General features: G+C 43.4%; 3 protein-coding genes across 5 annotated transcripts in view; 1 reads left to right on the forward strand and 2 right to left on the reverse strand.

The window, feature by feature from the left end:
* The window catches only part of LOC101909551 (uncharacterized), a 43,114-nt gene extending 36,064 nt beyond the window's left edge, over positions 1-7,050 (reverse strand). Inside the window, 8 exon segments of the mRNA XM_059892863.1 lie at positions 1,093-1,193; positions 1,196-1,244; positions 1,873-2,021; positions 2,024-2,062; positions 4,882-4,948; positions 5,446-5,618; positions 6,131-6,198; positions 6,923-7,050. Coding sequence (XP_059748846.1) covers positions 1,093-1,193; positions 1,196-1,244; positions 1,873-2,021; positions 2,024-2,062; positions 4,882-4,948; positions 5,446-5,618; positions 6,131-6,198; positions 6,923-7,050 — 774 coding nt within the window.
* Positions 1-27,645, reverse strand: part of LOC132346864 (uncharacterized) — a 186,561-nt gene that overhangs the window by 135,154 nt on the left and 23,762 nt on the right. The window lies entirely within an intron of this gene.
* LOC615768 (ankyrin repeat domain-containing protein 26) lies at positions 8,590-26,183 on the forward strand. Of its 3 annotated transcripts, XR_009496799.1 has the most exons (6): positions 8,590-8,934; positions 11,697-11,811; positions 11,975-12,148; positions 17,229-17,335; positions 24,541-24,659; positions 26,056-26,116. XR_009496799.1 is itself a non-coding variant. In XM_025001343.2 (5 exons), exons 1-5 carry the CDS (start codon positions 8,702-8,704, stop codon positions 26,126-26,128), a joined length of 714 nt encoding a protein of 237 aa, XP_024857111.1. In that variant the 5' UTR covers positions 8,590-8,701; the 3' UTR covers positions 26,129-26,183. The 3 variants fall into 3 exon arrangements, 2 of the variants coding, with proteins under 2 accessions (XP_024857111.1, XP_002692154.3); XM_025001343.2 differs by lacking the exon at positions 17,229-17,335 and having other exon boundaries at positions 26,056-26,183; XM_002692108.7 differs by lacking the exon at positions 26,056-26,116 and having other exon boundaries at positions 24,541-24,671.

Genomic DNA, 27,645 nt, shown 5'->3' on the forward strand with positions numbered 1-27,645 from the left:
GCGGAGCAGCCTGAGCAGAGGGCACGTGTCCTCAGGATTCAGGGCTGGAGACAAGAACAGAAAAATCCCTCGGCCGGAAAGCTGATGGGTGAGGCTGAGGTGCGGCCAGTAAGCTGCTTCCTGCCCCAGGGAGGACCCCTGGGACACGCATTGGCTGTTGGGACACGAACGAGGAGGAGCAGCGGCCCCCTCCTCTCTGAGGTGGGTGTCCCCAGACCACCAGACCCAGGGGCTAGCCTGATGGAGCAGGAGAACCTTGATCTGCTGTGCGAGGCCCCACACCTGCAGCCTGGTCACACTGGTGTCCACACGCACAGGACGTGGCCCCGGGACCATGTCAGTGCTTCCTGGGCAGGAACAAGGGGCCAAGGCCCCTGGGAGGAGCCGTCCTCCGCGAGCTGTGGGCACCATGCAGTCCCTGCCCTCAGGTGGCCAGGCACTGTCCTCACTACCCCAAGTCCTTCCCCATCTCAGTGGCTTCAGGGGCAGAAATCTGACTTTCGGACGCGCCCAGACCAGCAAAGAACAAGGCCACTGTGCCTGCACCACCGCCCACAAACTACGGGATCAACCACGTTGCCAAAGAGGCGGCAGCAAGACTCCCAGGACAACCGTGCCCTGCGGTGGGAGAAGGAGCCCTGACCACGCCGAGACAGACATGAACCAAACGCACCGGCCAACATCACAGTGTAAATAAAGTCTGCTTGACTCCAGCTGGACTCGTGCAGGATGAAAAATGGGAAGAACACAGCTCCAGGAGAGCCTGGAGGGCTAGTCCCAGGGAAGCCACGGCCCTGATAGTGACTCTGCCCCCCAGGGAGGAGGGACCGGGTGCTCTTGGCGGAACACAGTGTACCCCAGGGAATCCATATGAGACCCCTATGAGGTGCGTCCACTTTACAGATGAGGAACCTGAGGCACAGAGAAGGCGAGCAGTTCACCAGTGGCACATAGCCAGGCAGAAGCGGTGTCAGGTCAGGTCACTCCAACCACCTCCTGGGCACCCACTCTGGGGACCAGGCAGAGAGCTCAGGCCTTCAGGAGAGTGATGGCAGTCACCCTGGGCTTCAAGAGTTAATCGCCCCACCTTACCTGGTAACGAGACCAGGACCTGCTGGGTTTGACAAGCGGGGCCAGTTCCAGTGGTCGAGGGGACCCATGATTGAACAGGCCAAGCTGGAGCTCCTCTAACTCACTCTGCCATCCCCATCTTGGTCCAGCTTGTTGAACAGGTCTTCAGGTTCCTAAATAAAAGCGCCTCAGGCATCTGCTCAGAGGCTGCTCCCCAGCAGCCTTGACCGCCCCGCCCAGGCCCAGCCCCCACCCCACCAAGCCAGAGGCTTGCTATCCAGCACTGGCTTCCTGGCTGGGGCTTGTGAAATCCCCCCTGGGTGGTCAGTTTCCACCCAGCTGAGCATCCCGCATCTCCCAAACATCCACCTGAGTCTGCTGTGAGGGAGTCTGCTGGACGGTGGGACGTGTGTGTGCGGGACACGTGTGTACGGAATCCCAGCGGTTCAGGGTCAGCAAGGTGGGGCCCATCCCATCGCACTGCCCCCTCCTCCCCTGGGCCCCGAAGGAGGGAAGGGCTGAACACAGCTGCCAGGATCACAGCCAGGTGCTATGGGCACAACCTTTGGGCTGGGTGTTAGGCCTAGGGAGACCAGAGAGGGGAGACAGCTCCAGGCAGAGGAGGGTCCTGCGTGAAGGTGGCCCGAGACGGACCCTCAGCACAAGCCCTGGGAGTCAGCACAGGATTTTAGACCGGACAGTGACAACTGAATCAGTGTCTGAGGGTGAAGGGGTTTTCTAGGTCCAGCACCAACCACAAAGACTCAGCCCTTTGGGGTGGTCCATCCCATCCCCTCTCACCTCCTTCACCAGACCCTGGAGCCCGATGCTCTGGCAGACCAGGGCCAGCTCCTGCTCGGGGAGGTGGCCACTGATGCCCACACCCAGCTCTTCCCAGAGGCCCCAGACCTGGCTCTCGGGGGTGTCGAAGGAGTGGCTGCAGGGCTTCCGGGGCTCCCGAAGACCTCAGAACCCCAGGTTGGCAGCTGGCCTGAAGCAGGGGAAACACACCAAGGCGGTACTTTACTCTGAAATCAGATGGACTGACAGATGGGCAGAGGGACACATGTGAGAGTCAAGCTTCCGATGGTGGCGACACGGGGCTCACTGTGCAATTCTTCCAACTTAATTCTTTGCAAAATTTCACAATAAAAGGGGGACTCTGCTGCACGTGGGGAAGGCATTTTCTGAAGGGAGCCTACAGAAGCTGTAGCACCAGGAGCACACCTGCAAGCTTTGTACTTAGAATAAAAGAGCCAGGTTTAAAAAATTAACGTCTAGATGGTCTTCAAACCTGCCCAAAGCAAAGAGCACAGTCCAACAAAGGCCGATGGCCCTGTCCCTTGCGCAGCCTCTCACCCTGGCTACCCGTTTGTTCTTGCCCATGTATTTTTTGTTTCTGTAATATTTATTTGGCTGCTCTGGGTCTTGGTTGCTGCATGTAAGATCTTTTTAGTTGTGGCATGCAAACTCTTAGTTACAGCATGGGGGCTCTACTTCTCAGACAAGGGATGGAACCCGGAGATGGGTTCCGCAATGGGACTGCGGAGTCCTAGACAGTAAATCACCACAGAAGTCCCTGGCCCAAGAATTTGAAGGCAAATCCCAGCTGCCGTGTTCTCACTCCTGAGTGTTTCGTATGCACTCCTGACCCCAGTGCGACGATGGCCCTACAACCCAACAACGACGTCCCAGTTCTCTCCCAAGTCTCCCGACAGCTGATTTCTTCAACTCAGCATCAACGCAGAACCCTCCCTGTGTGTGTGGCTACTCCCCCAGAGTCGCTGGGTCACCTCCCGCTCACCCCCAGTCCCCAGCCTCCTGCCCTCCATCCCTAACATCTCCTGTAACCTGGAACTTAGCACCAAAGGCTAATTTGGATGCAGGGTGAGTGTTATCTTTTTTCTTTTTTTTCCCCAGTAAAAATGCCCCGAGGTGGGCTGTTTTCCATACCACCTCACATCAGGAGCCACAGGGGTCTTTGAGATGCAGACTCAGCAGCTAGTCCGGGTGACAGCTGGCCAGGTTTCATAGCCTTTCTACGTTAGCCAGGTGGCTTACTGAGGTTTCTGAAGCTTTGCCAGAGAAACACCCTTTGGGAGAGGACATACCTTGGGGTGCCCACAAAGAGCTCTCTTTAGATAAGCAAGGCTTCAAAGCAGAGCTACTTCCATGCCCAGACTGCACCACCCTGCCCGACACAGGACGAGGGTCACCTGCACCTGACCAGACCCCGGCTCCCGGTCAGTGGTCTGGAGGTCTCCAGAGAGGAGTCATCTTGGCGTTTACTGTGATAACCCGACTAATAATCAGAAAGTCCTTTCCTGAGGACTCCTCCATGCTCAAGAATGATGCTGTATATTGGGTTGAGGAAAACACAAGGAAAGGGCCACTTCCAAGACCCATTCCAGCTTAAAACATCTGAAAGTTCTATGGAAAAATGGAAAAACAGGGACTTCTCTGAAGGTCCCATGGTTAAGAATCCACCTTGCAATGCAGGGGACTCGGGTTTGATCCTTGGTCATTGGGGGTAGGAGGAGAAGGGGACGACAGAGGATGAGATGGCTGGATGGCATCACTGACTCAATGGACGTGAGTCTCAGTGAACTCTGGGAGTTGGTGATGGACAGGGAGGCTTGGCATGCTGCAATTCATGGGGTCACAAAGAGTCGGACACGACTGAGCAACTGATCTGATCAGAGAACTCAGATCCCACGTGCCATGGAGCAACTAAGCCTGTGCCCTGCAACTAGACAGAAACCTGTGCACTGCAATGAAAGATCCCAAATGACGTGTGAAGATCCTGCATGCTACCACTAAGACCTGACACAGCCAAATAAATACATTTTAAATTTAAAAAATAAATAAGTAAATAAAGGCAGGAACCAAAAAAGGGGGAAAGCAATTCTGACACCAGGGCGTGTTCTTAGGGCTGGCAGAGAAGGTAAGTAAGCCCTGTGAGGTCTGACGTTAGTGTTTGTGCAGGAGGGTCAGTTCTAACCTGGATGGAAAGAAGCACCCAACCTGTCTCTGGGCAGAGAGCCCAAAATCACTCAGTGAATAACCTCCCCGGAGCCCTTCCTCTCATCCCCTAGATTTAGTCTGAGTCCAGGGAATGTAGGAAGTGATTTTTGGACACAAAGAGGTCCATCTGCTTCATCCAGTAGCACAGACACTTGGTTCATTCACTTGACGTCCCCACGCTCAGCGCTGAGCCAGCAACAGCCTCGGCCCCTGAGGACCACAGTCTGGACGGTGCTCAGCACCAGTGCAGACCTCTCACTCAGGAGAAGCTCCAGGTCAGTCCTGGTCTCCCACTGGAGCCATGGTCCTGCACATTCTGCCCTGTGACACACGCTGGTGAGAGGTGTCCTTAAGGAACCCGCACACCCACATGCTGATGCACCCAGCTTTGCTAAGCACTTGTGACTGCCTTCTGGGTGCTCCGCCAGATTCCCAGGACCAGAGCCACGTCTCGCCCTCCACTTGGGGCACATGCAGGGCCTCTGGTGAGTGGGGAGGCTGCTGGCCCAGGCCTGGCACATTAGGAAGGAGTCCCCTGGCCCATGCCTGCTGGTTGGGAGGATCACTATGACCCTAGCCAACCAACTAGCTGCTCTCTTAGCCAGCAGCCCCTGCCCAAGGGTCTGACCTCAGGAATCTCAGAGCTGGGACCTCCCCAGGAGAAGGGCACCCCAGAGAGACCACCCACACTGGGCACCTCCCAGGAAATTATCTTTCGCTGGCAGCCTGCTGCCTGACAGCCCAGCACTGACCAAAGTGGGCATTCACCACAAGGCCAGGCTTTACCTTGGGCTTCAAACAATTCATTCTGAGGCTCCTTTGCGCTGTTGGCTTCTTCATCAGACTTGAGACTCTGGAAAAACAGAAAGAGAAGGACGTCAGCCATGATTAACCTGCAGGGAGTGGATCTGCCCTGTGGATAGACTTTTTGACACAAAGGCCCGAAGGCTCCCGCAGTGGACAGCTCAAGGAGTCTCAGTGGGGGCCCCGGAGGCATCCATCGTGAGCCCACCAAGTTGTGCAGGGTGAGCCTTGGTCCAAGGGCTGGACGCGGGTGACTGTGGCTGTTGCACACCTGCCCTTTCTACCCTCAGTCGATTAGCCTTCCCCTCCTCCTGCAGGGCCAGGGCAGGGTGGTGGTAAACAGGACATGCTCCGAGACCCCGTTTCTGAAGGAGGCTGCTCTGTGGCCAGAGCTGCCCTGCAGATAGAGAGACCCAGAGACACCTTAAAACAAAATGTAGGTCCCCAAATAGCCCCTCTTCCAGCGATGAGATGCCCTCTCCCATCCTCCTGTGTCATGTCATGTGAGCTGACTGGGGGGATGTGCCAAGGGCGGGGTCCACCCACCTCCACGCTTTCCAGGGACGCAGAACCGCGAAGCTGGCTCCTCGCACTGGGTATGGCCGGCTGCTCCAGTAAACCTGGGGCTCCACCTGCAGCGCCACAGGGCTTGGGCTGGCTCTGACGGCCGTACCACTTAGAGCTGCTCACGCACTTTGGGGGCACAGCCCGGGAGGCAACTGGAAAGAAATGGGAGGCGTGTGGGGCTCTTTAACAGACTCTGGGCCCACTTGTGCTTACAAAGATGCAGATTCGGAGGTGCAATGTGGCTCTCGGGGAGTGACAGAGAAAATGCCAGAACACAGGGAGTGGCCAACATGGGGCTGGGGCTGAGACAGCTAGGCTGGGAGACAGGACTTTCCATCCTAAACTCTTGGTGTTTCCAAGCAAAATATGCTTTTGTTATGTGATAGAAAACTAATTTAAAAATCTAGCTTTTTACACAAAGAAATAACCTTCCAATAATCCAAGTGCTCTGGAGACCAGAAGGTCATTTCCCACCCACCTGACCCCACCCCACTACAGGACCCCACCTGGACAGGACACAGAGGCAAGGACCTCAGCACAGTCAGGGAGGCTCAGACTCCGCATGAGTCTATACAGGGCAGAGGCAGGTGTGGACTTCAGCTAGGGATTCATGAGGCTCCCTTAAGCCCTAATACACCCCTGCACTTCCTTCTTCCCTCCTTACCTGCCCACATCTGTGGAGCAATGGGGACTCCGCAGGCAGAGAAGAAATGACACTGCCTCTGCAGGAACCTGTGTGGCCAGAGAGACTGGGGAGTGGAGGTGCGGCCTGGGCTGTGACAGGAGAGAACACAGGTTCGAAGGGAAGGAACCAGAAGGGGCCAGTGGGAGAGAAAGGCATAGGGTCCCAGGAAGCAAGGCCAGGCCAGGAAAACAGACCGTTTCACACAGGTGGTCACGCTCCCAGGGACCACATACCACCTCCCTTCTCTCCTCCTCACCCAAAACTGGCCCACAGCCCCTGACCTTGGGAGCATCAGAGGAGGAGGCTGGGTCCAACCAGGCCTCCAGGAGAAACAGTGATGCCGGCGACCCACAGAAACTGAGGACAAGGGAGGAGTCTGGGGCGGAAGATGCTGAGTTCCATGTGACAGAGGACATCTATGGTGGGCTGACCATGTTCCTGGACCCTGTGAGGTTATCATGGGCAGGGTCTGGCCCTGTAAACTCTCCCCATGTGGGATTCCTGGGGCTGCTGGAGAGGAGACGGCATTCCCACTGACAGGGAGGAAATGGGAGGCTTGAGCACCCCATGCAGGGAGCAGGGGCCTGCACGCAGGCTCCGCACCTGTGCTGGTTTCTGTCTACACACAGGCTGTGGCTGGTTGCTGAGCAGGGAGCAGCGGGAAGAGAAAGGCCGTGCCAGGTGGGAGTGGGCAGCGGGGACACACTCGGGAAACCAGGGGGGCCTGACCGCACGTGGACCCCCGCCTGGGGCTCCGCACTCCCCGCTCACCGGAGGTCGTGAGCCAGCACCACACCTGCGCCCTTGGCCTGACTGGGCTTCGGCCTCTCCTCTCCTGAGATCCCTCGGTCCGCGTCCGGAGGCCCACCTGCCCTTGTTGTGGTCCCCCCATTCTTCATTGTTTCAGCTGCTCAGCACTTTCCTCAGAGCAATGAGACGCCCAGAAATCACACACATTAGAACCGGTTCATAAATGTTCTCTGAAAGTGTCACCTCCTCCCTCCACCAGGGGGACATGCGTCTTCAGGAACGTGTCCACGTGGCAAATCAGGCCAGGAGGGGGCAGCGTCTCACCACCCACAGAGCACAGAGCTGTGGCCTCTCAGTGGGAAGCTCTGGGGGTCTCGGCCAGTCCTCACCCACTGCCCAGACAGCCGGCAGACCACAAGGTCAGCCGCGCCCTGTGCCTCCTGTGTGCGCATATTTATTCATAGGAGCAGAATACCAGACTCTGCAAGTTAAGAATACGTCGGTTTAGGATCTCCCTGGTGGTGCAGTGGTTAGGACTCTGCATTGCCAATGCTGGGGGCAAAGTTTCAATCCCCAGTCAGGGAACTAATATCTCAGCATGCTGAGAGGGACAGCCAAAACATTAAACAAGCAAAAAAAAAAAAAAAAAAAAAAACCAACAAAAATATTTTGGTTATGTGTTCTGTGATGGCCTTCACTGAATGAGCAGAACTACTGAGAAGCAGAATGTTCTTCAAAACCCCAGGCATTTGGCCCCAGGGTGCCACGCACATTCCTGGAGCATCAAAGCACATGTTTCAATCATGTGGCCTGAGTTGGTGGGAAGGACCAGCAGGCAGATTAGAAAGCTGGAGAGAGGGATGCTGTGGGCTGGCCGGGGAAGCAGGTGAAGCCCATGGGGGAGACCGGGAGGGTGGCCTCCTGGGAAGCACACAGCCCAGGAGGGCGGGGGCAGGGCTTGCTGGGCTGTCACCACAGAGGCCGCCTGTGTGCACCAGCCCCGGCCGAGCCACCTCAGGCAGGCCTATGACTGACCCACCAACTGACTGGGTAATTGAGGGAAGCTCTGAAAATTGAAAGAAGAGAAAAACAACACAAAACAAAACCAGGGTTGGTACAGAAAAGCACCAGTCACGAAGAGGACACAAGTTGCCTTTATCATGAGTGGGTTTTGAATTTTGTCAAGTGTTTTTTCTGCATATTCTTACTTTTAATTCTTACTTGAATGTTGGTAGAACTGAGCTCTGAATCCATTTGGTCCTAAGCTTTTAGCTTTTGGGAGGTTTTTGTGTTTTTTTTTTTAATTAATATTTGAATCTCCTTATTTGTTACTGGAGTGTTGAGTTTTTCTATTTTTTCTTGTTTTAGTCTTGACAGGGTGTATGTTTCTCAGAATTTATCTATTTCTTCTAGGTTTTCCAATTTGTAATTGTTCATGAGTAATAACGGCCCCTTATGATTATGCTTCTTTACTTCTGAGGTATCTGTTGTAATGTCGCTTTCCTTTCTGTGGTTATTTCAGTTTCCTCTCCTTCTTCCCTTAGGTAAGGGTTTATTGATATTGTTTGCTTCTTTTGAAAAATGCACTTCCAGTTCTTGCACATGCACACTGGGCATTCTGGCACATGGGCAATGTGTTTAGAGGTGTCGCTTAGCAACGATCATTCTGGGATGAAAGATTCCAAACCGTTAAGCAAACCATTAAGCTGACAGGCTTCCCTGTAGTGCTTGTGTTGGGTTTAGGGGACTGTGAAGAGCCGAGGGGGAGGTGAGGTGTGTTTGGAGCCCATAGGCTCTGCGATGAAGAAGATTTTTGGCTACAGGAGTGAGAAGGGCGAGTCGCCCTTAGACTCCTCCATCAGCCTGGGGAGAGACAGAGGTCATCGTAGAACCAGCTTCCAGCCCGGGTACCACACCCGAGACAGGGACCTCACAAAGATCCACAAAGCTGCCAGCGTAGGCAACGTAGCCAAAGTGCAGCTGGTTCTGTTGCTCAGAAAGAATGGCCTGAATGACAAGGACAAGAAGAACAGGTAAGTGGGAGGAAGGGCCTGGCAGGGCTCCCTCCTGTGAGTTTCCCCTCCAAGGCTCGCAGACACCTTTGTGGGATCCAGCGCCCCACAGACTTGATAGGCTGCAAAAGCCTTAGCTGCTTTCAGACCCACTTATAATCCCCCTTAAAGAGCACTTTACTGGTCGTTTTAAAGTGATTTAACTGAATGACAGTAATCACAGAACTGAAATAAAACATGAATAGCATCTTTTTTTCCCTTCTTCCTTCTCCTCCTCTTCATTTGTTGTTATGCATGCATTAACATGATCTACTCATGAGTAGGAGAAGGCAATGGCACCCCACTCCAGTACTCTTGCCTGGAAAATCCCATGGACGGAGGAGCCTGGTAAGCTGCAGTCCATGGGGTCGCTAAGAGTCGGACACGACTGAGCGACTTCACTTTCACTTTTCACTTTCATGCATTGGAGGAGGAAATGGCAACCCACTCCAGTGTTCTTGCCTGGAGAATCCCAGGGATGGTGGAGCCTGGTGGGCTGCGTCTATGGGGTCACATAGAGTTGGACACGACTGAAGCAACTTAGCAGCAGAAGCAGCAGAAAGAGCTCTCAAGTTCTACAGCCCTCAAGAAATCTTCTGGAACTCCCTGGCTCTCACATTGTTTTTCTCACGTGATTTATGAAAACTCTTCTTCCCTTGGATCGTCCATTGTGGATATTGGCAGTGGACAGATTTTTGATGTTGTCGGCATCTTATCTTTAATGTACACATTTTTATACCATAATGTTATATATTACAAAAAACTGCATAGTGAGAAAAAATAATCCTCATGACAGGCCAACTTCTGGGTTAAAAATTCTTCAGCTACAATTCAACAAAAAACTATATAGTGAGAAAAATAATCCTCATGACAGGCCAACTTCTGGGTTAAAAATTCTTCAGCTACACTGTTTTATATCAGTGTACACTTATGTGTATATGTTCTTTGCTGAAGGACCTTAGAAGACAGCTTTGAAGTAGGAAGCTGGCTGTGTCCTTGAACAGGAGGACATTTTCTTAGGATCTATGGTCTTTCCATATTTAAACCAATAAACACATTGTGGTTTTAAAGATTTGGGGTTACACATGCTGTCTTTAGTTGTGGTGAAATTAAAAGTTTTGTGTAGTAGGCAAAGATTTGCCCTTTTAGGTATCAAAATTTGCTGGGTGACATTTTCTATTAGGAAAGATAAATTATGTGTAGATGTGGGAGAAATAACCTGGTAACTATTTAGAGAAAAGTAACTAGATTTTTATCTCACCAAAAGTTTCAGATGGAGTATGGATCAAAAATTTTAAATACACAGGGTGAGAAAAGTACCAGAAGAAAACTGAAATTCCTATCTATACATTTTTTGTGTGCCGACAAAGACCTTTTTTTTCTAGTTCTACTGTTTATTAACCTTAATATTTTTTAATTAGATGGTAACTGCTTTACAATGTTGTGTTGGTTTCTGCTGTACAACATCATGAATCAGTTGTAAGTATACGTATATCCCACCCCAGAGACCTTTCTAAGAATGATTTCAAAGGCAAGAATTCTGGAGTTTCCTGGGTTTCACCTCCCCACCCCACCCCCAAATAAAAAGAAGAAAAGAAATCTGAAAGTTGATTTAGCAACCCCCCAAATTTAAAAATCTCTGTAGATCAAGCTGTGTGTAGGGAAGTTGGATGAGCAGACAGGACTTGTCTTTCTGGCACTAATAGGAATGTGGCACAGATAAAAATAATTTGTCATTTTCAATTTAATTTAGAATTTTTTGTGAGGATTGGTATCCTGTGACACTTTCAGTCTTTTCAGAAGTCGAGGGAATTTTGGGAATTTCCTGGCCGTCCAGTGGTTAAGACTCACTGCTCTGGGCCCAGGGTTCGATCTCTGGTGAGGGAACTAAAGTCCTGCAAGCTACAACGACATATTGTACAACATGGTGAATATAGCTAAGATGTTATAGTCCCTTAAATGCAGTGTAACCTGTAACAGCTGTGGGTCACTGTGTGGTGCACCTGTATGATATAATAATATATAACACACGTCATCTCTAAAGCAAGCTTAGATGGAAACACCTCACGGGAATTAACCAACAGGAAAAAAGAGACATGAACAAACAAAAATGCTACAGTTTATAGTTGTAAAGACTATGAATTATAAATTATATTCCAATGTCAGAGACGTTAAAATGTGAGAAAATGAGCACATTAGAATCATCGAAGTACAGTGTTGTCTCTAATCTTCAAAACATATCTGCAAAGTAGGTGTCATATCCTTTGACTTCATTCAGATGTTGTCCTTGTAAGATAGTAGTAATAGTAGTAAATATGATAATACAATCTAACAATCACTAGCTGTTATCTGTGCAAGGGATGGTTCTAAACCCTGTGCGTGGATCTCATTTAAGCATCGCATCAGTGTCCTGTGAGATAACTAGTACTCTCTCTCCATTTTGTTGGTGAGGAAATTGAGGTACAGAGAGGGTGAGTGACGGCTAATAAGTGACAAAGTCAAATTTAAACCCAAGTTGAGCTGAATCTCAAGGTCTCACGCATTCTATTCAGGTAGACTGTACTTTCTTTACTGTGTAAGAGGAGCTAAACTAATATATGCTGCTCTTTCTCCAGAAGAAAATGAAATATTTGTTTCAGAGGGATAGGAGTACCATGCTATTGAGTGTTTTCAATCACACAAACAGTTATTTGTTTTGAAACAGTTACACTACAGTTTCCTAAAAACTTGTCTTGCTTTCATAGGACTGCGCTCCACTTGGCCTGTGCCAATGGCCATTCAGAGGTGGTAGCTCTCCTCCTGGAGAAAAAATGCCAGCTTAACCTCGGTGACAGTGAAAACAAGACCGCGCTGATGAAGGTATGGGGCAGCGAGCCATGTCCACATGAGATGGATGTGATTTAACTACTGAGACTAAAGATGAATGTATCTCATTGAAATATAGGGAACTGGTGAAGCTTGTGGACTATTTACTTTGAATTCCTAGAATTCACACTCTTGTTTCTTGGCACAACACTGACAGGCCATAGAATGTCAAGAAGAGGAGTGTGAGGCTCTTCTGCTGGAGCATGGTGCCGACCCAAATGTCACGGATGTCAATGGCAACACCGCTCTCCACTATGCTGTCTTTTGCCAGAATGTATCACTCGCGGCAAAGCTGCTTTCCTATAACGCCAATATAGAAGCCAGGAACGAGGTATAGCTCAACTAACTTTATTCACAAAATATTTGCAAACCATTTTTCTAAACGAGAAGTGTTTTATTGATAACAGTATGTAAATAGGTAGACTGAGTAGTGTCCAGCAGGCCCTGTTACCATGGAAACAACTCCAAAGTCACGCCAGCAGGTGGGTGGAAAATATCAGAGCCCACAGAAAGGGCAAAGCTCCCTCAGCCACCCTTCTACCCCAGAAGGAAGATTTTCCCACTAGAACGTGCTCAGGAGTGGGTGATAGGCTCACATCAGATCAGATCAGTTGCTCAGTTGTGTCCGACTCTTTGCGACCCCATGAATCGCAGCACGCCAGGCCTCCCTGTCCATCACCAACTCCCGGAGTTCACTCAGACTCACGTCCGTCGAGTCAGTGATGCCATCCAGCCATCTCATCCTCTGTCGTCCCCTTCTCCTCCTGCCCCCAATCTCTCCCAGCATCAGAGTCTTTTCCAATGAGTCAACTCTTCACATGAGGTGGCCAAAGTACTGGAGTTTCAGCTTTAGCATCATTCCTTCCAAAGAAATCCCAGGGCTGATCTCCTTCAGAATGGACTGGTTGGATCTCCTTGCAGTCCAAGGGACTCTCAAGAGTCTTCTCCAACACCACAGTTCAAAAGCATCAATTCTTCGGCGCTCAGTCCTACAAAAAATGAAGGCTTGGGGGGAGTGAAGTAATGTGATGGGTAGCTGCTTCCAGCGGCTCAGGGAATGGGCTCAAGCTGCTGGAGGAGGGATGGGGGTAGGAGGAAGGAGAACCAGTGCCCAGCAGGGGGAGCTGGGGGGTGCAAGTGGGCTGGGGAGGCAGCAGGCCTGGAGCCCTGAGCCCTCCAGGACCCCGGTTCTGAGATCTGGTCACGTGGGTCAGGTCACGTTTGACACCCAGCAAGGGTGTTCACTTGTGCTGGTGACCACTTGGTTCTCCAGGTACAAGTGGGTCTCCCACGCTCAGCCCTGGGGGGCGCTCAGCGGGGCTGCAGCTGAGTGTGGGCAGCTGATGATGGTGAAGCTGCCCCTCCTGCTCTTTCTCCTGTGGCTGCAGCTCGGCCAGGAGCTGCAGAGAGAGCTCCCCAACTCTCACAGGTGGGCTCAGTTTTCCTTGTTTGGAAGCTCCAGCCTTCCCTGAGTGAAAATATTTTGAAAGCACTTGATTGTCTAAGATATCACTTTAAATCATGATATTGCTCAAGAAGCATTAGGGAGTAGAGCATTCTTTTTTGTGTTGATGGCAGATATTTGTGATAACACTGCACTTGTTAAAGGTAAAACTTTTTCCAAGTATTTTTCCCTTATTGAAAAAAAAATTTTTTTTTTCTAATTAGTCTAAAATAACACAGTAAAGCAAAATTTGCCTTGGAAATAGACTTTGTCTTAAAACTCAAACAAGCATTTGACAACATAATAGAAATCTTGCTGCTGCTAACACATTCCAATTTTACGAAAAAATGATTTATATAAAAATGATTTCTCTCTCATTGCCCAAGGCTTCAGAGGCTAAAAGGAAAGGCAAAGGAGCGAGCAGGTGAAAAATGCAGATCAAGTTGGAATTTTGGCAGTTGGGGTATGCCAAGAAGAGGTGTTTTTTTAAATATTTATTAGGCTGTGCTGGGTCTTAGTTTCAGTATGCAGGATCTAGTTCCCTGACCAGGGATTGAACCCAGACCCCCTGCACTGTGAGCACTGAGACCCAGCCACTGAACCACCACAGAAGTCCCAAGGTTTTGGGTTTTGGTTTTTTTTTTTCCCCTTCAGTTTATATATTTCGGTAAGGTGCTTTTCAGTCTCAGGGACAATAGTTGTTATTTTGAGAAAGAGATTGAGTGAATTGGAGACTTGCCTAGATACCAATTTTAGGAAGACTTTGCAGAAATCAGATCAGCAGTGAACAGGAGGTGATTAAGTTGGGAAAAAAAGAGAAGAACAAATATTTAACAGAAATATTATCCTATTCTGGCAGAAACAGCCAGTTAGACAAGAGTCTGGACTCTGCTCTCAATCTAGAAGGTCTTGATGGAAAGTAAGGGGTTTATAAACAATGAGATCAGGTTGCCTTTTGTGTTTATTAGTCCCTGTTCTACCATTATTTACCCAGGAAAATTTAGTTCTGTTTTGATGACTCTTACCTCTTATACTTTTCTTTTTTCTTCAAATCCTCAAGTAAGAGAAGGAATTGGCCATGTGGGTGAGAGATGAGACTGGAATGTTTGCTGCGCTAATTCTCAGCTAGAGTGTGCTGGTGAAAACCACAATCACTTGGGAAAGTTTATAAAAAAATTTACAAGCCTAGGCTGTTCCCTGAAGATTTTGATGAAATAAATCAAGGAAAGCCTGGACATGTGTATTTAGAAATATTTCCTTGAGATTCTGATACGATCCTTGGTGAAGAACTATGGAGTGATTAAGGATAATTTCTAAGTGCACCTATCTCAAAAATAAGTAATCGATAGAAGAGTTGGAGTTTGATCAATGCTGGCTACTTCCATCAGCTCCCTCCTTTGCAACAATATTAGCCAGACTTTTTCCTCTGCCTCTGTGATTGAGAAGTTAAAAGGGATATTTTTGGCAAAATCTATTGGCTTGAATAATATAACTCCTTTTTCTTCCAACCACTAATTATTCAGTGACACTCCAAGAGTCTGTAGAGATTTGCTCATGGCAAAGTCACTTCATCTGTAGAGTCTGACCCTTTAAGAATTTTACACCTTCTGTTATCAACCAGGTCATTAGGTCGACAGATGTTTGTTACCAACAGTGTGTTCCTGACTGCAGTAATAGTAACTCATGAGCCTTCTTTTGGTGTCAGCAGGACAGACTCTTGCAGTGTGTGTGTTAGATTTGCTGAGCCCTGGCATAAGCAAGACGACAGCTTTAAACATCAAAACCCATGAAGTTAGTACAGATGGGGATTCTTTTAATAATTTAGTTTCAGCAGTCTTAGGAACTTATTATTCATTTGGTTAATAATCTGGGGGAATTCTAGAAACAGATTGTAGTTTTAACAAGCAGTGGAAACATTCTTAAAGTGGGAATTTTGAGTCTTGTTTTTTAAATTTATTTTAATAAAATTATGAGTCAACAGCAATTTTTATTACATATTGAGACCCACTTTTCTTGTGAAACACATGATACTAAAGAAAGGAAAGCTTTCACATACAAATATTTGCTTTATGCCCACCTGTTTGGAAACAGCAAAACGTGAAACCACAAGTGGGCTACAGAGCAAATGTGGTCCTTGGATATGTTTAGCTTACCTACCTCCACAGACTGAGTCAACATGTAAAACTTAGCAAACTCATGCGGAAGTCTGCATTTCAGGCTTCTTGGAGAACTCAATCTGGTCCCCCTTGAGCCCATTCTACTGTTTGGTCTGCGTGTGGAGGCCGCCCTGTTCACTCTGCGTGTGGAGGCCTCCCCTTCTGTATGGGGCGCGTGTTCACAGGTTTGCCAGCCTCATCCGGCTTTTTCACTTACTCAGGCCACCAGCTTTCCCTCCATAAGCATTTGAGTTTCCAATTCTTGTTTTATAGTTTATTTTGATAACTATTTCAAGATTTTAAATACAGTCTAATTAATATATAATTGTTTCATATTTTAAAAGAATTTCTTAAGGATGGGATTGAATTTTTCAAATTAGAATTTTAAGTTGGTTGTGGCAGTTTCACACTGAATGAGTCTCCCAAACACACAGGATTATGAGAGAGAGCGCAGGGAGAATTCACGGAAGAGCAACTCCCCGAGAAAACGCTGAGTGCATATTTATTGGTAACTTACATTCTGAAGGAGATCAGCCCTGGGATTTCTTTGGAAGGAATGATGCTAAAGCTGAAACTCCAGTACTTTGGCCACCTCATGCGAAGAGTTGACTCATTGGAAAAGACTCTGATGCTGGGAGGGATTGGGGGCAGGAGGAGAAGGGGACGACAGAGGATGAGATGGCTGGATGGCATCACTGACTCGATGGACGTGAGTCTGAGTGAACTCCGGGAGTTGGTGATGGACAGGGAGGCCTGGCATGCTGCAATTCATTGGGTCACAAAGAGTCAGACACGACTGAGCGACTGAACCGAACTGAACTGACCTTGTAATCTTTAACTAAGAACAGTAAAGCAAGACAGAGACCAGAACACTGGGATTAAGGAAGCTTCCTCCAGGAGATCTGGAGGTAATTACATGATAGTCGTCAAGAAAGGTCTTTGAAGATAAGCGGTGTTGTTCTGTGTCAAAACAGCATCTAGCTAAAGCTGACCTGTCAGGTTAACTTAAGGGCGGGGGAAGGAACAAGCAAAGGAGAATGAGTAAGATTAAATTTCAGGAGACTTTGCTGAGAAAGCAAAAAACATGGTGCCCACAGTTGGTTTTTTGGAAGAAAGAAAAACACAAAACAACCTTTCTCTTTGCGTGTTCATGTAGAGGATAATATTCCCATTGGAATGTCTGTAAACCTCATGAGGTTACTCCTGGTCATCCTTGGATAGGTTATGCATGCTACAGATAATATTATATAGTCCTGCCTCAGCATTGTTCCTAAAATATGCAGTTGATTTGGTAGCTGATTGATTCTCTCTGGAGGAGTGTTGAGACTAGTAATAGAGCAAGTAAATACTACAATATTCGTGATAAATACTATGATAGAAGAAAGATCCTTGGAACCAGTAAATGTTGAAAGTGAGTTTTAGAGAATGACTCTGTGGTTCATCTTTGGAAGAGGTAGAGGAGGAGCATTTTATTAGTTATCTTTTTGAAAGACGTATTTGGCTGCACTGGGTCTAGTTGTGGCACGTGGGATCTTTAGTTTCGGCACGTGGAATCTAGTTCCCTGACCAGGGATGGAACCTGGACCCCCTGCCTTGGGAACTCAAGTCTTAGCCCCTGGACCCCCAGGGAAGGCCAGGAGGAGGAGCATCTTGAAGAGATAGAAGGCGCGCCAGGGGATGAGGAGGAGGGGCTCCTTTTGTTTACTTTCTGAATTATATGTTTAAGTTCAGAGAATCTATTGCATGATTTTCCGTTCACTTTAGAAATAGGTTAACTGTGTACATTAGAAATGGTTTTTCCTGTTTTACAGGATGACCTTACACCACTCTTACTTGGCATAAGTGAAAGGAAACAGCAAATGGTGGAATTTTTAGTAAAAAAAGAAGCAGATATACATGCGGTTGATAAGATGAAAAGGTACAGTTGTTCTTTTTCTTTTTAAAAACCTTAGTGCTGTTCTCAGGTGCTAAGATCAAGATTAAATTAATAACAGGTTTCATTTGTGATCAACACTTCATCAGTTAGGTAGAAAATCAATTATTCTGACTGGGAATCGTGAAAAACTATATAGCAGGAATATATAGCAGGATTCATATTCCTTTATAATATTGAGTGATGTCATATGCAACCTATTCTTTTTTCTGGTTGATCTTGTAGTAGCTGAGGGGTTTCATACTAGTTTCATTAGCTTTATAAAATATGGATTCTGCTTTTCAGTTTACCTTATGACAGTATTGAATTTCTTAATTATTTTATAACGATCGTTTAACCTCTACTTCGTATATATTTTTCCTTAAAAGATGCATACTAAACATAAAGGACTTGATTTTGTCTTTTGGATGACTCTTTGCTTTCAGTTACTTTCTCTGAAATATACTGATGTTATTAGATTGCAGAAGAGTCCTTCACAGTTTAGTGACTAAGCAGCAACAAAAAAGTGATGAGTAATCCCTGTCCCCAGATACTGTGGGCTCACCAGTTTTTATCCTTTTTCATTTCTAGTACATTTTGATGTTTTCATTTTAAATGAAGGTAGAAGGAAGAATGATAGGTTTAATTGGATAAACAGTTCCTTTAACAAAGATAAGTCAGAGGTGGATGATACAGACGAAAATGATGGGCTTTAGATTTCAGGCTGGGTTCAACTCCTAGCTTTCCTACCTATTAGGGTTATGACCCTGGGCACAGTACTTATCATCAGCAAATAAGTTTCCTGGTACAAAAAGGCAAATAGTAATGCATCCTTCAAAGGCGGCTGTGTGTATATATAGCATTTCATTTAGTGAAGAGCACATGCTTGTCAACATCATTAAGTGCCACGGTGACTATTTTTATTTCCATTATTGTTAATATTTTTGTTTTAAGCCTGCAAATAGCCTTTGCTTAACCCAACCTCTAGCTGACTTTGAAGCATAATATATCAGACTAAGGAGGAAATGGGGGATTCGTCCTTTAAATACTCACCTGCCTCAGATAAGTGACCTCAGCATAGTTTCTTGTCCATCAAGGACTTTTTTATTTTTTTCATTTTATTTATTTTTTTTGTTATTATTTTTTTTTGTTGTTATTATTTTTTTTTAAAGCATTTATTTATTTGACTGCGTGCAGTCTTAGTTGTGGGAACTCTCAGTTGCAGCATGTGGGATGAAGTTCCCTGTCCAGGGGTGGAACCTGGGCCCCCTGCATTGGGAGCCTGGAGTCATAGCCCCTGGTCCACCAGGGGAGTCCTCATCAGGGACTTTTGAAATAGTAACTGCTGCTGTGTGCCATCCCAGTGGGGCAGGAGGCTTCTTTTCCATCCCTTCATTTAAGCCGTGGAAGTAATTTACATCAACTTAGGAGAAAGTGAGGTTGTGAAAACTCAATACTTATACTCTTCTGAATGACATATAGCTGATTTTTATGAAGACCTGAAAGAAAATTTGATACTTAGCTTTTTTGGTGGTTGTTTTTGAGGTTGGTGGTTGTTTTTGTTTTTTTCTTTAAAGTGTAGTCATTTACAATACTGTGTTAGTTTCAGGTGTATAGCAATGTGACCTGGTTACACTTGTATATGTATATATCTATATTGAATATAGTTCCCTCTGGAAGTTCATTTCAATTTGAAGTAATTTCTCTTTTTTAAAAAATTCTCACTTTGAAATTAATCAAGCGATGTCTTCTATTTAATCTAGCAAAACTTTCATTCATAGGCAATTCTAGATGAGCTCTATTTTAGGCCTTAGCAGATATATTATGAATTAAGAATTTGTGGCCCTTCTGTTTCTTGCGGTTACTAACTTACTGTTTGATACATACTGAATGTATTTAACTAATTTATCTTACTGGTTGGTATAATCTTGGTGGAGGTTTTGAATCTTTTTGAAAATAAAGAGGAAATAAGCATTTTATCTTGCCCTTTACTAAAATTATAATTTATAATTATATAAATGAGATTCTTAAACTCTATTCATGACATGAGAAAATTTTAAGCTGCAACAGTCTTAAAGAAAAAAATGTAGAACTCCACCCCGCCCCACCCCCAGAGAGATTCTGATTTATCTTTTCCTAATATCTGCAAGTCACACACATTGAATGAATGAAATCACAATTCATGATTTTTTTCTTATGTAGACTACTTGTTATAAAATTATAAGGAAAGAATTACCAACAGAGTTTATAAAATTATCTCAGAAAGATAAGTTTTTACTTTAAAAAATATCTCTAGTAATATGTATATTCCATTTTAAGAATTTTATTAAAGAATAAAATTTTAAGAAGTTTATTTTTAAGAAGTATTTTTTTAAGTTAAGAAGTTATTTTCAAGTTTTATTTTTAAGAAACTTTATTAGCTTCAGTATTTATAGGTGTTAAATTAGCATGTCAGTTCTTTGTTACACATGTTAAACTAAAATGCAAATTCTTCCATATCTAAAACTCAGTCATTGTGGTTACTTGATTTTTTCAGCTCATTTGTTCTTTCCTGATTCCGTGAATATTGAATTCTGCATGGTAATCATAGATGTATTTGAAAACTTTTAAATCTCCAATTTGGATAATCATAGTTTTACTACTTTTTTTATATCTAGATTGTTCCTTCAACCTTTATGTGCCATTGAAGGCATAGAAAGAAAATTAGAGCTGTTATGTGCTGTTTACAGGGAAAAAAGAAGAAAACGATGAAATTTTCAAATGGGGTTTTTAGAAAATGTATTTATTTTTTAATTGAAGGATAATCACTTTACAGAATTTTGTTGTTTTCTGTCAAACATCAACAAGAATCAGCCATAGGTACACCCATGTCCCCTCCCTCCCAAACCCTCCTCCCATCTCCCTCCCCATCCCACTTTTCTAGATTGTCACAGAGTCCCTTTCTGAGTTCCCTGAGTCATACAACAAATTCCCATTGGCTATCTATTTTACATAAGGAATTGTAAGTTTCCATGTTACTCTTTCCATCCATCTCACCCTCTCCCCACTTCCTCTCCCCCCATGTCCATAAGTCTGTTCTCTATATATCTGTTTCTCCATTGCTGCCCTGCAAATAAATCCATCAGTACCATTGTAGATTCAGAATCTTTGTAGATTCCATGTATATGTGAATAGTATATGATATTTATATTTCTCTTTCTGACTCGCTTCACTCTGGAGAATAGGCTCTAGGTTTGTCAACGTTGTTAGAACTGACTCAAATGTGTTTCTCTTTATGGCTGAGTAATAGTCCATTGTATACATTGTTCTAGTTCTATGAAAAATGCCATTGGTAATTTGAAAGTGATCACACTGAATCTGTAGATTGCATTTGGTAATATAGTGATTTTCACACTATTAATTCTTCCTACCCAGGAATATGGAATATCTCTCCACCTGTTTATGTCGTCTTTCTTTTCTTTCCTCGGTGTCTTAGAATTTTCCATATACAGGTCTTTTGTCTCCTTAGGTAGGTTTATTACCAGATATTTTATTCTTTTTGTTGCAGTGGCGAATGGGATTGGCTCCTTAATTTCACTTTCTGATTTTTCATTGTTAGTATATAGGAATTCAAGTGATTTCTGTGTATTGACCTCGTATCATACAACTTTGTTAAATTCATTGTTTAGCTCTAGTAATTTTCTTTTACTAGAAAATAGATAGTTTCTTTTGGGTTTTCTATGTGTAGTATCATTTCATTTGCAAAAGAGAGAGTTTTACTTCTTCTTTTCAGATCTGGATTCTTTTTATTTCTTTTTCTTCACTGATTGCCATAGCTAGGACTTCCAAAACCATGCTGAATAACTGTGCTGAGAATGGACAACTTTGTCTTGTTCCTGATCTTAGAGGGAATGCTTTTCATTTTCCCTCATTGAGAATAATGTTTGCTGTGGGTTTATTCTATACGGCCTTTACTATGTTGACGAAGGTTCCTCCTGTGTCTATTTTTTGAAGCGTTTTTGTCATAAGCAGGTGCTGAATTGTGTCAAAGGCTTTTTCTGCCTCTATTGAGATGATCATATGGTTCTTATTTTTCAATTTGTTAAGATGGTGCATCACATTGAAATTGGTTTGTGTATATTGAAGAATCCTTGCATCCCTGGCATAAACCCGAATTGATCATGGTATATGAGCTATTGAATATGTTGTTGAGTTGTGTTTGCTAGAATTTTGTTGAGGATTTTTACATCTGTGTTTGTCAGTGATATTGGCCTGTAATTTTCTTTTTTGTGTTGTCTCTGCCTGGTTTTGGTATCAAGGTGATTGTGGCCTCGTAGAATGAGTTTGGAAGTGTTCCTTCCTCTGCAATTTTTTGGAAGAGTTTCAGAAAAATAGGCATTAGCTCTTCTCTAAATGTTTGATAAAATTCCCCTGTGAAGCCATCTGGTCCTGGGCTTTTGTTTTGGGGAGATTTTGGATAACACTTTCTATTTCAGTGTTTGTAATTGGCTTGTTTGTAATTTTTATTTCTTCCTGATTCAGTTTTGGGAGGTTGAACTTTTCTAAGAATCTGTCCATCTCCTCTCGATTGTCCCTTTTATTAGCATATTGTTGCTCATAACATTCTCTTATGATCCTTTTCATCTCTGTGTTGTCTGTTGTAACTTCTCCTTTTTCATTTCTAATCTTGTCAATTTGATTTTTCTCCCTTCTGTTCTTGATGAGTCTGGCTAGTGGTTTGTCCATTTTGCTTATCTTCTCAAAGAACCAGTGTTCAGTCTGATTAATCTTTGCTATTGTTTCCTTCATTTTCTTTTTGATTTATTTCTGCTCTGATCTGTATGATTTCTTTCCTTCTGCTGACTTTGGGGGGTTTTGGTTCTTTTTCTAGCTGCTTTAAATGTAGAGTGTTGCCTGTTCAAAGTTTTTCTTGTCCTGGAGGTAGGATTGTGCTGCTATCAACTTCTCTCTTAGAAGTGCTTTTATTGAATCCCATAGGTTTTGGGTGGTCGTGTTTTTGTTATCATTTGTTTCTAGGAATCTTTTGATTTCCCTTCTTATTTCTTCAATAACCTTTTCGTTATTTAGTAATGAATTGTTTAAACTCCCTGAGTTTGTGTTTTTTTACATTTTTCTCCTGTAGTTGATATCTAGTCTCATAGTGTTGTGGTCAGAGAAGATACGTGATATATTTTCAATTTTTTAAATTTACTGAGGCTTGATTTGTGGCCCAAGATGTGGTCTATCCCAGAGAATGTTCCATGTGCAGTTGAGAATAAAGTGTATTCTTCTGCATTTGGATGGAAAGTCCTGAAGATATCAATTAGATCCATTGGGTCTAATGTTTCATTGAAGTTTTGTGTTTCCTTATTGATTCTGTTTTGATGATCTGTCCACTGGTGTAAGTGGGGTGTTAAAGTCCCCCACTATGGCTGTGTTGCTGTTGAATTCCCCTCTTATGCCTGTTAGTGTTTGCCTTGTGTATTAAGGTGCTTCTATGTTGGGGGCATAAATATTTCCAATTGTTATATCTTCTTCTTGGATTGATCCTTTGATCATTATGTAGTGTCCTTTGTCTGTTATAATTTTTAAAGTCTATGTTGTGTGAAATAAGAGTTGCCACACTGGCTATCTTTTGGTTACCATTCAAATGGAATATCTTTTTCCATCCATTTCCTTTCAGTCTGTATGTGTCTCTAGGTCTGAAGCAGGTCTCTTATGGGCAGTATATATTTGGCTCTTGTTTTTGTATTCATTCAGTTATTCTGTATCTTTTGGTTGATGAATTGAATCCATTTATATTAAAGTAATAATCAATATATATGTTCCTGTTGACATTTTCTTAATTGTTTGGGGTTTGTTTTTGTAGGTCTTTCCTTTCTCTTGTGTTTACTGGCTGCAAATTCCTTTAGTATTTGTTGTAAGACTGGTTTGGTGGTGCTAAATTCTCTTAATTTTTGCTTTGTCTGCAAAGCTTTTGATTTCGCCATCAATTTTGAATAAGATCTTTTCAAATAGGGTTTTCTATTTCTTTCTTATGTCATAGTAGTACTTTAAAATGCCTCATAATTTCATCCTCACATAAACATTTCTCTTCTACAAATTAAAACTTGTCTTTTACGATCAATTTTAAAACAGAGTCCTCTTGTAGCATCTTGAATTGGTGTTTAACAATTAAACCTTTTCATTACACAAAATGCTTATTATGGTAATAGGACAGAAATGAGTATTTTCATATATTTAGATGCTGTGAAATTTTTCTTTCTTCAGTAGTAGGTTTTTAAACTTGCTTGCTCTTTTGTGTAAGACAAAAAAAGAAAAAAATGTAGCTATTCTCCTTTAAAGAAAAAGGGGAATGAACCCTACTCCAACTAATGAATTAAATTACTTTGCCAAAGTCATGCTTTTAACTTACCTGATTCATTTGAGGAATTCATTTGGTAATTTTATCAGATTCAAGAGTACAGAATTGTGTTATCTCTTTTGGTGCCATAAAATGTTAGGGAATGCCACTTTAGGGGCTTTGAACAACTCATTTAACCTTTTTTTTTTAATTTTAAAGCTGTTATTGGTAAATAGTGGGGCAAAGGTAGATAGTTATTTCTATACCCTCTAGCTATAAAATTTGATGGTTACTGAATGTGGAATTGGGAAGCATTACTTATATTCCAGAATTCCACACTAACACCTCCTCAGTTTCATTCTGCTCCTTGTGTTTTGGTAAACTTTGGTTCATATATTTCAGTGAAAACCATCAGGGTTTTGCTATCTCCTGGATCCAAATGAAAAAAGAATTAGAAAAGGCAGTGGGGAAAGAATAGCTTTAGTGCAGAAAGAAGAAAGTTTCCTTTCTGTCTCTGAGGCACTAAGGTGTCACATCCTCTACATCTGACTGTTTAATGGAAAATCCAGGTGGTAAAGACCAAAGAGGACAGATGTTGTGTGTTTTTATTTCTCTATCTCTGCCAGTCAGATGGGGAAGACTGGATGTGAATAATTGTATCTTATTAAAAAAGCCTTTCTTGAAATTTTGGGAATTTTGTTTCTTTCCCTCAGAAAGAAGCACATTTTACAAAAATTTCAGTGACTTGTAAGTGATAAAATTTATGTAAGCACAAATATATTTTTATCACTTAAAATCAGGGCCAATACTGAGTCAAATAATAAACTGGAAACAGAGTCTCTAGAATTAAGTAATAGCAATTATTCTTAGTGTCAAACTTTCATTAAAGGTTGAAGAAGAAAAGAAGCACAAAGATGCTGCTGATGAGAGGCGACTGATTGAGCAGAGAAGGAGTCGAGGAAATAACAAGCAGGCGTTTCCTGCTATGGAGAATAAAGGTTCTGATAGGTAAGCCTATATCAAAATTTAACAGTAGGTCATTTGTTACTTTCCTGTAAAATCATTTCTAACTTGAGCTAATGTTTGTGATTTATGAATTTTATATTTCACTAGGGATATGTTTGTTAACATACCACCGTGTTACAGTATTAGAGTATTCTGGAGTTGACTGCATACTTGCCTTAACCAGTGTGTTGTAAAGGTAAATTTATGTCACTAATGAGCATCCTTTCATTTCAGTCTGAGGACTTCCTTCAGCGTTTCTCATGAGGCGGGACTAGTGGTGATGAACTCCCTCAGGTTTGCTTTGTCTGGGAAAGTTTTTATTTCTCCTTCATTTCTGAAAGACAGCTTTTCTGGATAGAGTACTCTTGGTTGGCAGTTTTCTCCTAGCACTTTGAGTATGTCCATGGATGGAGCCAGATTGCTGTTGGTGGCGGGAGAGCCGATGAGGCACCTGCCTTTCATCCATGATGCTGATGTCACCCATGTGGGTGGTTTACAAGTAAACTGCCCCCGCCCCGCCTAAATTTGATTTCTTCTTTCATGGTGGATGTGCCACATGTCATTTTAAAAATCATCTAAATTAAGTGTTACCTTTTTCTTTGAGGGTTTTTTTTTTTTTTTTTTTTAATTTATTTGGCTGCACTGGTTCTTTACATCTGCAGTGCTTGGGCTTCTCATTGTAGTGGCTTCTCTTGATGCTGAGCGTGGGCTCCAGGGTGCTGGCTTCAGTGGTTGTGGAGCACAGGATTCATTGCTCTGTGGCATGTGCTATCTTCCCTGACCAGGGATCGGACCTGTGCCCCTGCATCAGCAGGCAGATTCCTAAGGCACTGGTAGTACCATGGGAAATTCCTCAATTAATACATTACTGTAATTTAAAAGCTAAAACAAAAAAAATACAGAGTAAATCTAATTATGGACTCCCATGTCTAATGAGTCGTGGTGTTAGGCAGTGGAACTCCCAGGTTTTAGTGTAGCCCTTGAGGTTCTTCCCAATGGTCTTTTCCAGAGCACTCTCTACTTTCTTCCATGTATTTTGTACTTTTCCTTCCAGGTTCCTAGGAAACACCTAGATGCCGTGTGCCTGATCTGTGTACTCACATTCCTAATCTCCCCGTAGAAAAGTATTTCTCGCTTTTCTCTTCCTTTTGACCTTCTGCTTCACTTCTTCTGCAAATCCTTCCTTATTCACATTATCCACTTCATATGCCAACTCTTACATATCATATTGTACCCATAATTATATAATCTCTGTTTTGAAGGAGATTTGTCTTCTTGCATATGGTTGGTACTTCATATGACTAATATGGGTAAGAGTTGGAATTTTACAAGAATTGGTTTTTTATTCTTTATTAGTCGAATTATTTGAAAACATTGGCTTTTTTTGGACTTTTTAAAGTAGCGATCCTGGTGTGCACAGAAAGGGAGTAAAAAAAAGAATGATAACAAATGGACACCGGAAGAACGTGTGATTGCACCAATATTTGAAAAGACCGATTCACTAACTGGTGGCCTGCTGCACGTGAATGATGAGCATTTTAAGGGAAGTGGATCAAGGATGATGGCAGGTAACAGGACACATTCTTTATTTTCTAGGGAAGAAATATTTAGCACTGAATACACTTTTTTCTGGAAAGGTCTCAAAGAGATAGTGCTAGCATTAATTATAGTATTACAGGCCAGAGAAAGAGAATCTCTCAACCTACTGGCTGATGAACCACTGCCGAGTGCGAAAGGGTTAACAGAATGAGGATTCTGGCCTTCTTTGCCATAAGTCATTTCAGTAAATAAGTTTCCACTGGAAGCTGGACATCGTTATGTGAATACACATAAACAGCTCCGTTTAGGAATGACTTACTGGTGACATGCAATGAGATCGCTGGATCGGTAACTGAAGAGGTACATTGTGGAGTTTCAAAAGAGTTTCTGTTTTAGTGTTTAGAGGGAGCTGGTGCTAGAGTGTGTATGCTCTATGGAAATGAGCCAGAGGAGAAAGTGTTTTCCTGAGTTTAATCTTATTTGCATTTCCAAAGTAAGAGCTTATCTGCTGGGTGATACGATATCTTTAAAACTTATTACAATAATGGTTAATTGTACATTATGTATATGTATACTGTATTATTATGTACATTATGTACTTCTGCTTCATATGTTAGATTTTGGTTTACCCGCCGCCTCGTGTCATTGCGGCTCTGAAGCATAATTTTCTTATGTAAATGCAATACTAGGATGTTTACTTCACTTTTCTAAATTCTTATAAGTACATAGATTTTTTAAAATATACTTATCATGAATTTTACAAAATTACTTAGGTTATTCTGAATAGATTTTAATGTCATTCTCCTTATCATTTACTATGGTTAGGATTTTAGTATCAATCGCTCGACCACGATAGACCGTTTTAGATTCATTTATTGTATAAGGGATTGCTCATCTAATATCCATACAATTCATTTCAACATTATTTATAAACTTACATATATTCGTAATAATAATTGAGCAGCCACGTGTGATCTTCATTAAACGACAAATGGTGATATGTGTGTTTAATTTTTTGAATAAGCGAGCGTAGTACAAATAGAAACATATTAAATTAATATTCTTTACTCTAGTTTAATATACTTGGAATTAGAGTTTTTAGGGATAATACTAATGAGACAGTTAATAGACGCATATTATTGATAAGTCTCTCTTGACACATCTCGAGACTATATAAAGTTATATATGTTTATTTCATCCATCATAATTATTTACTTACATAGATAATTTCGCTCATTATCTTTTAATAACGACATTTAAAATCGGAAGGAAATTTATCACTACGTAGGGACCAGAAATGAGTGGTATATTCTCGAATATCAAATAGAAAGTAGTGTAGATTAGGAGTGATGTAATATGCTGCTTAGCATACTAAATTGAGCAGCATCATGTTTCTAGATATACCACACTTTACGACATGTTTAACATAATATTCATTAGCATTTTTCTC

The sequence above is a fragment of the Bos taurus genome, chromosome 13, assembly GCF_002263795.3.
Source record: "Bos taurus isolate L1 Dominette 01449 registration number 42190680 breed Hereford chromosome 13, ARS-UCD2.0, whole genome shotgun sequence".
Lineage (NCBI taxonomy): Eukaryota > Metazoa > Chordata > Mammalia > Artiodactyla > Bovidae > Bos > Bos taurus.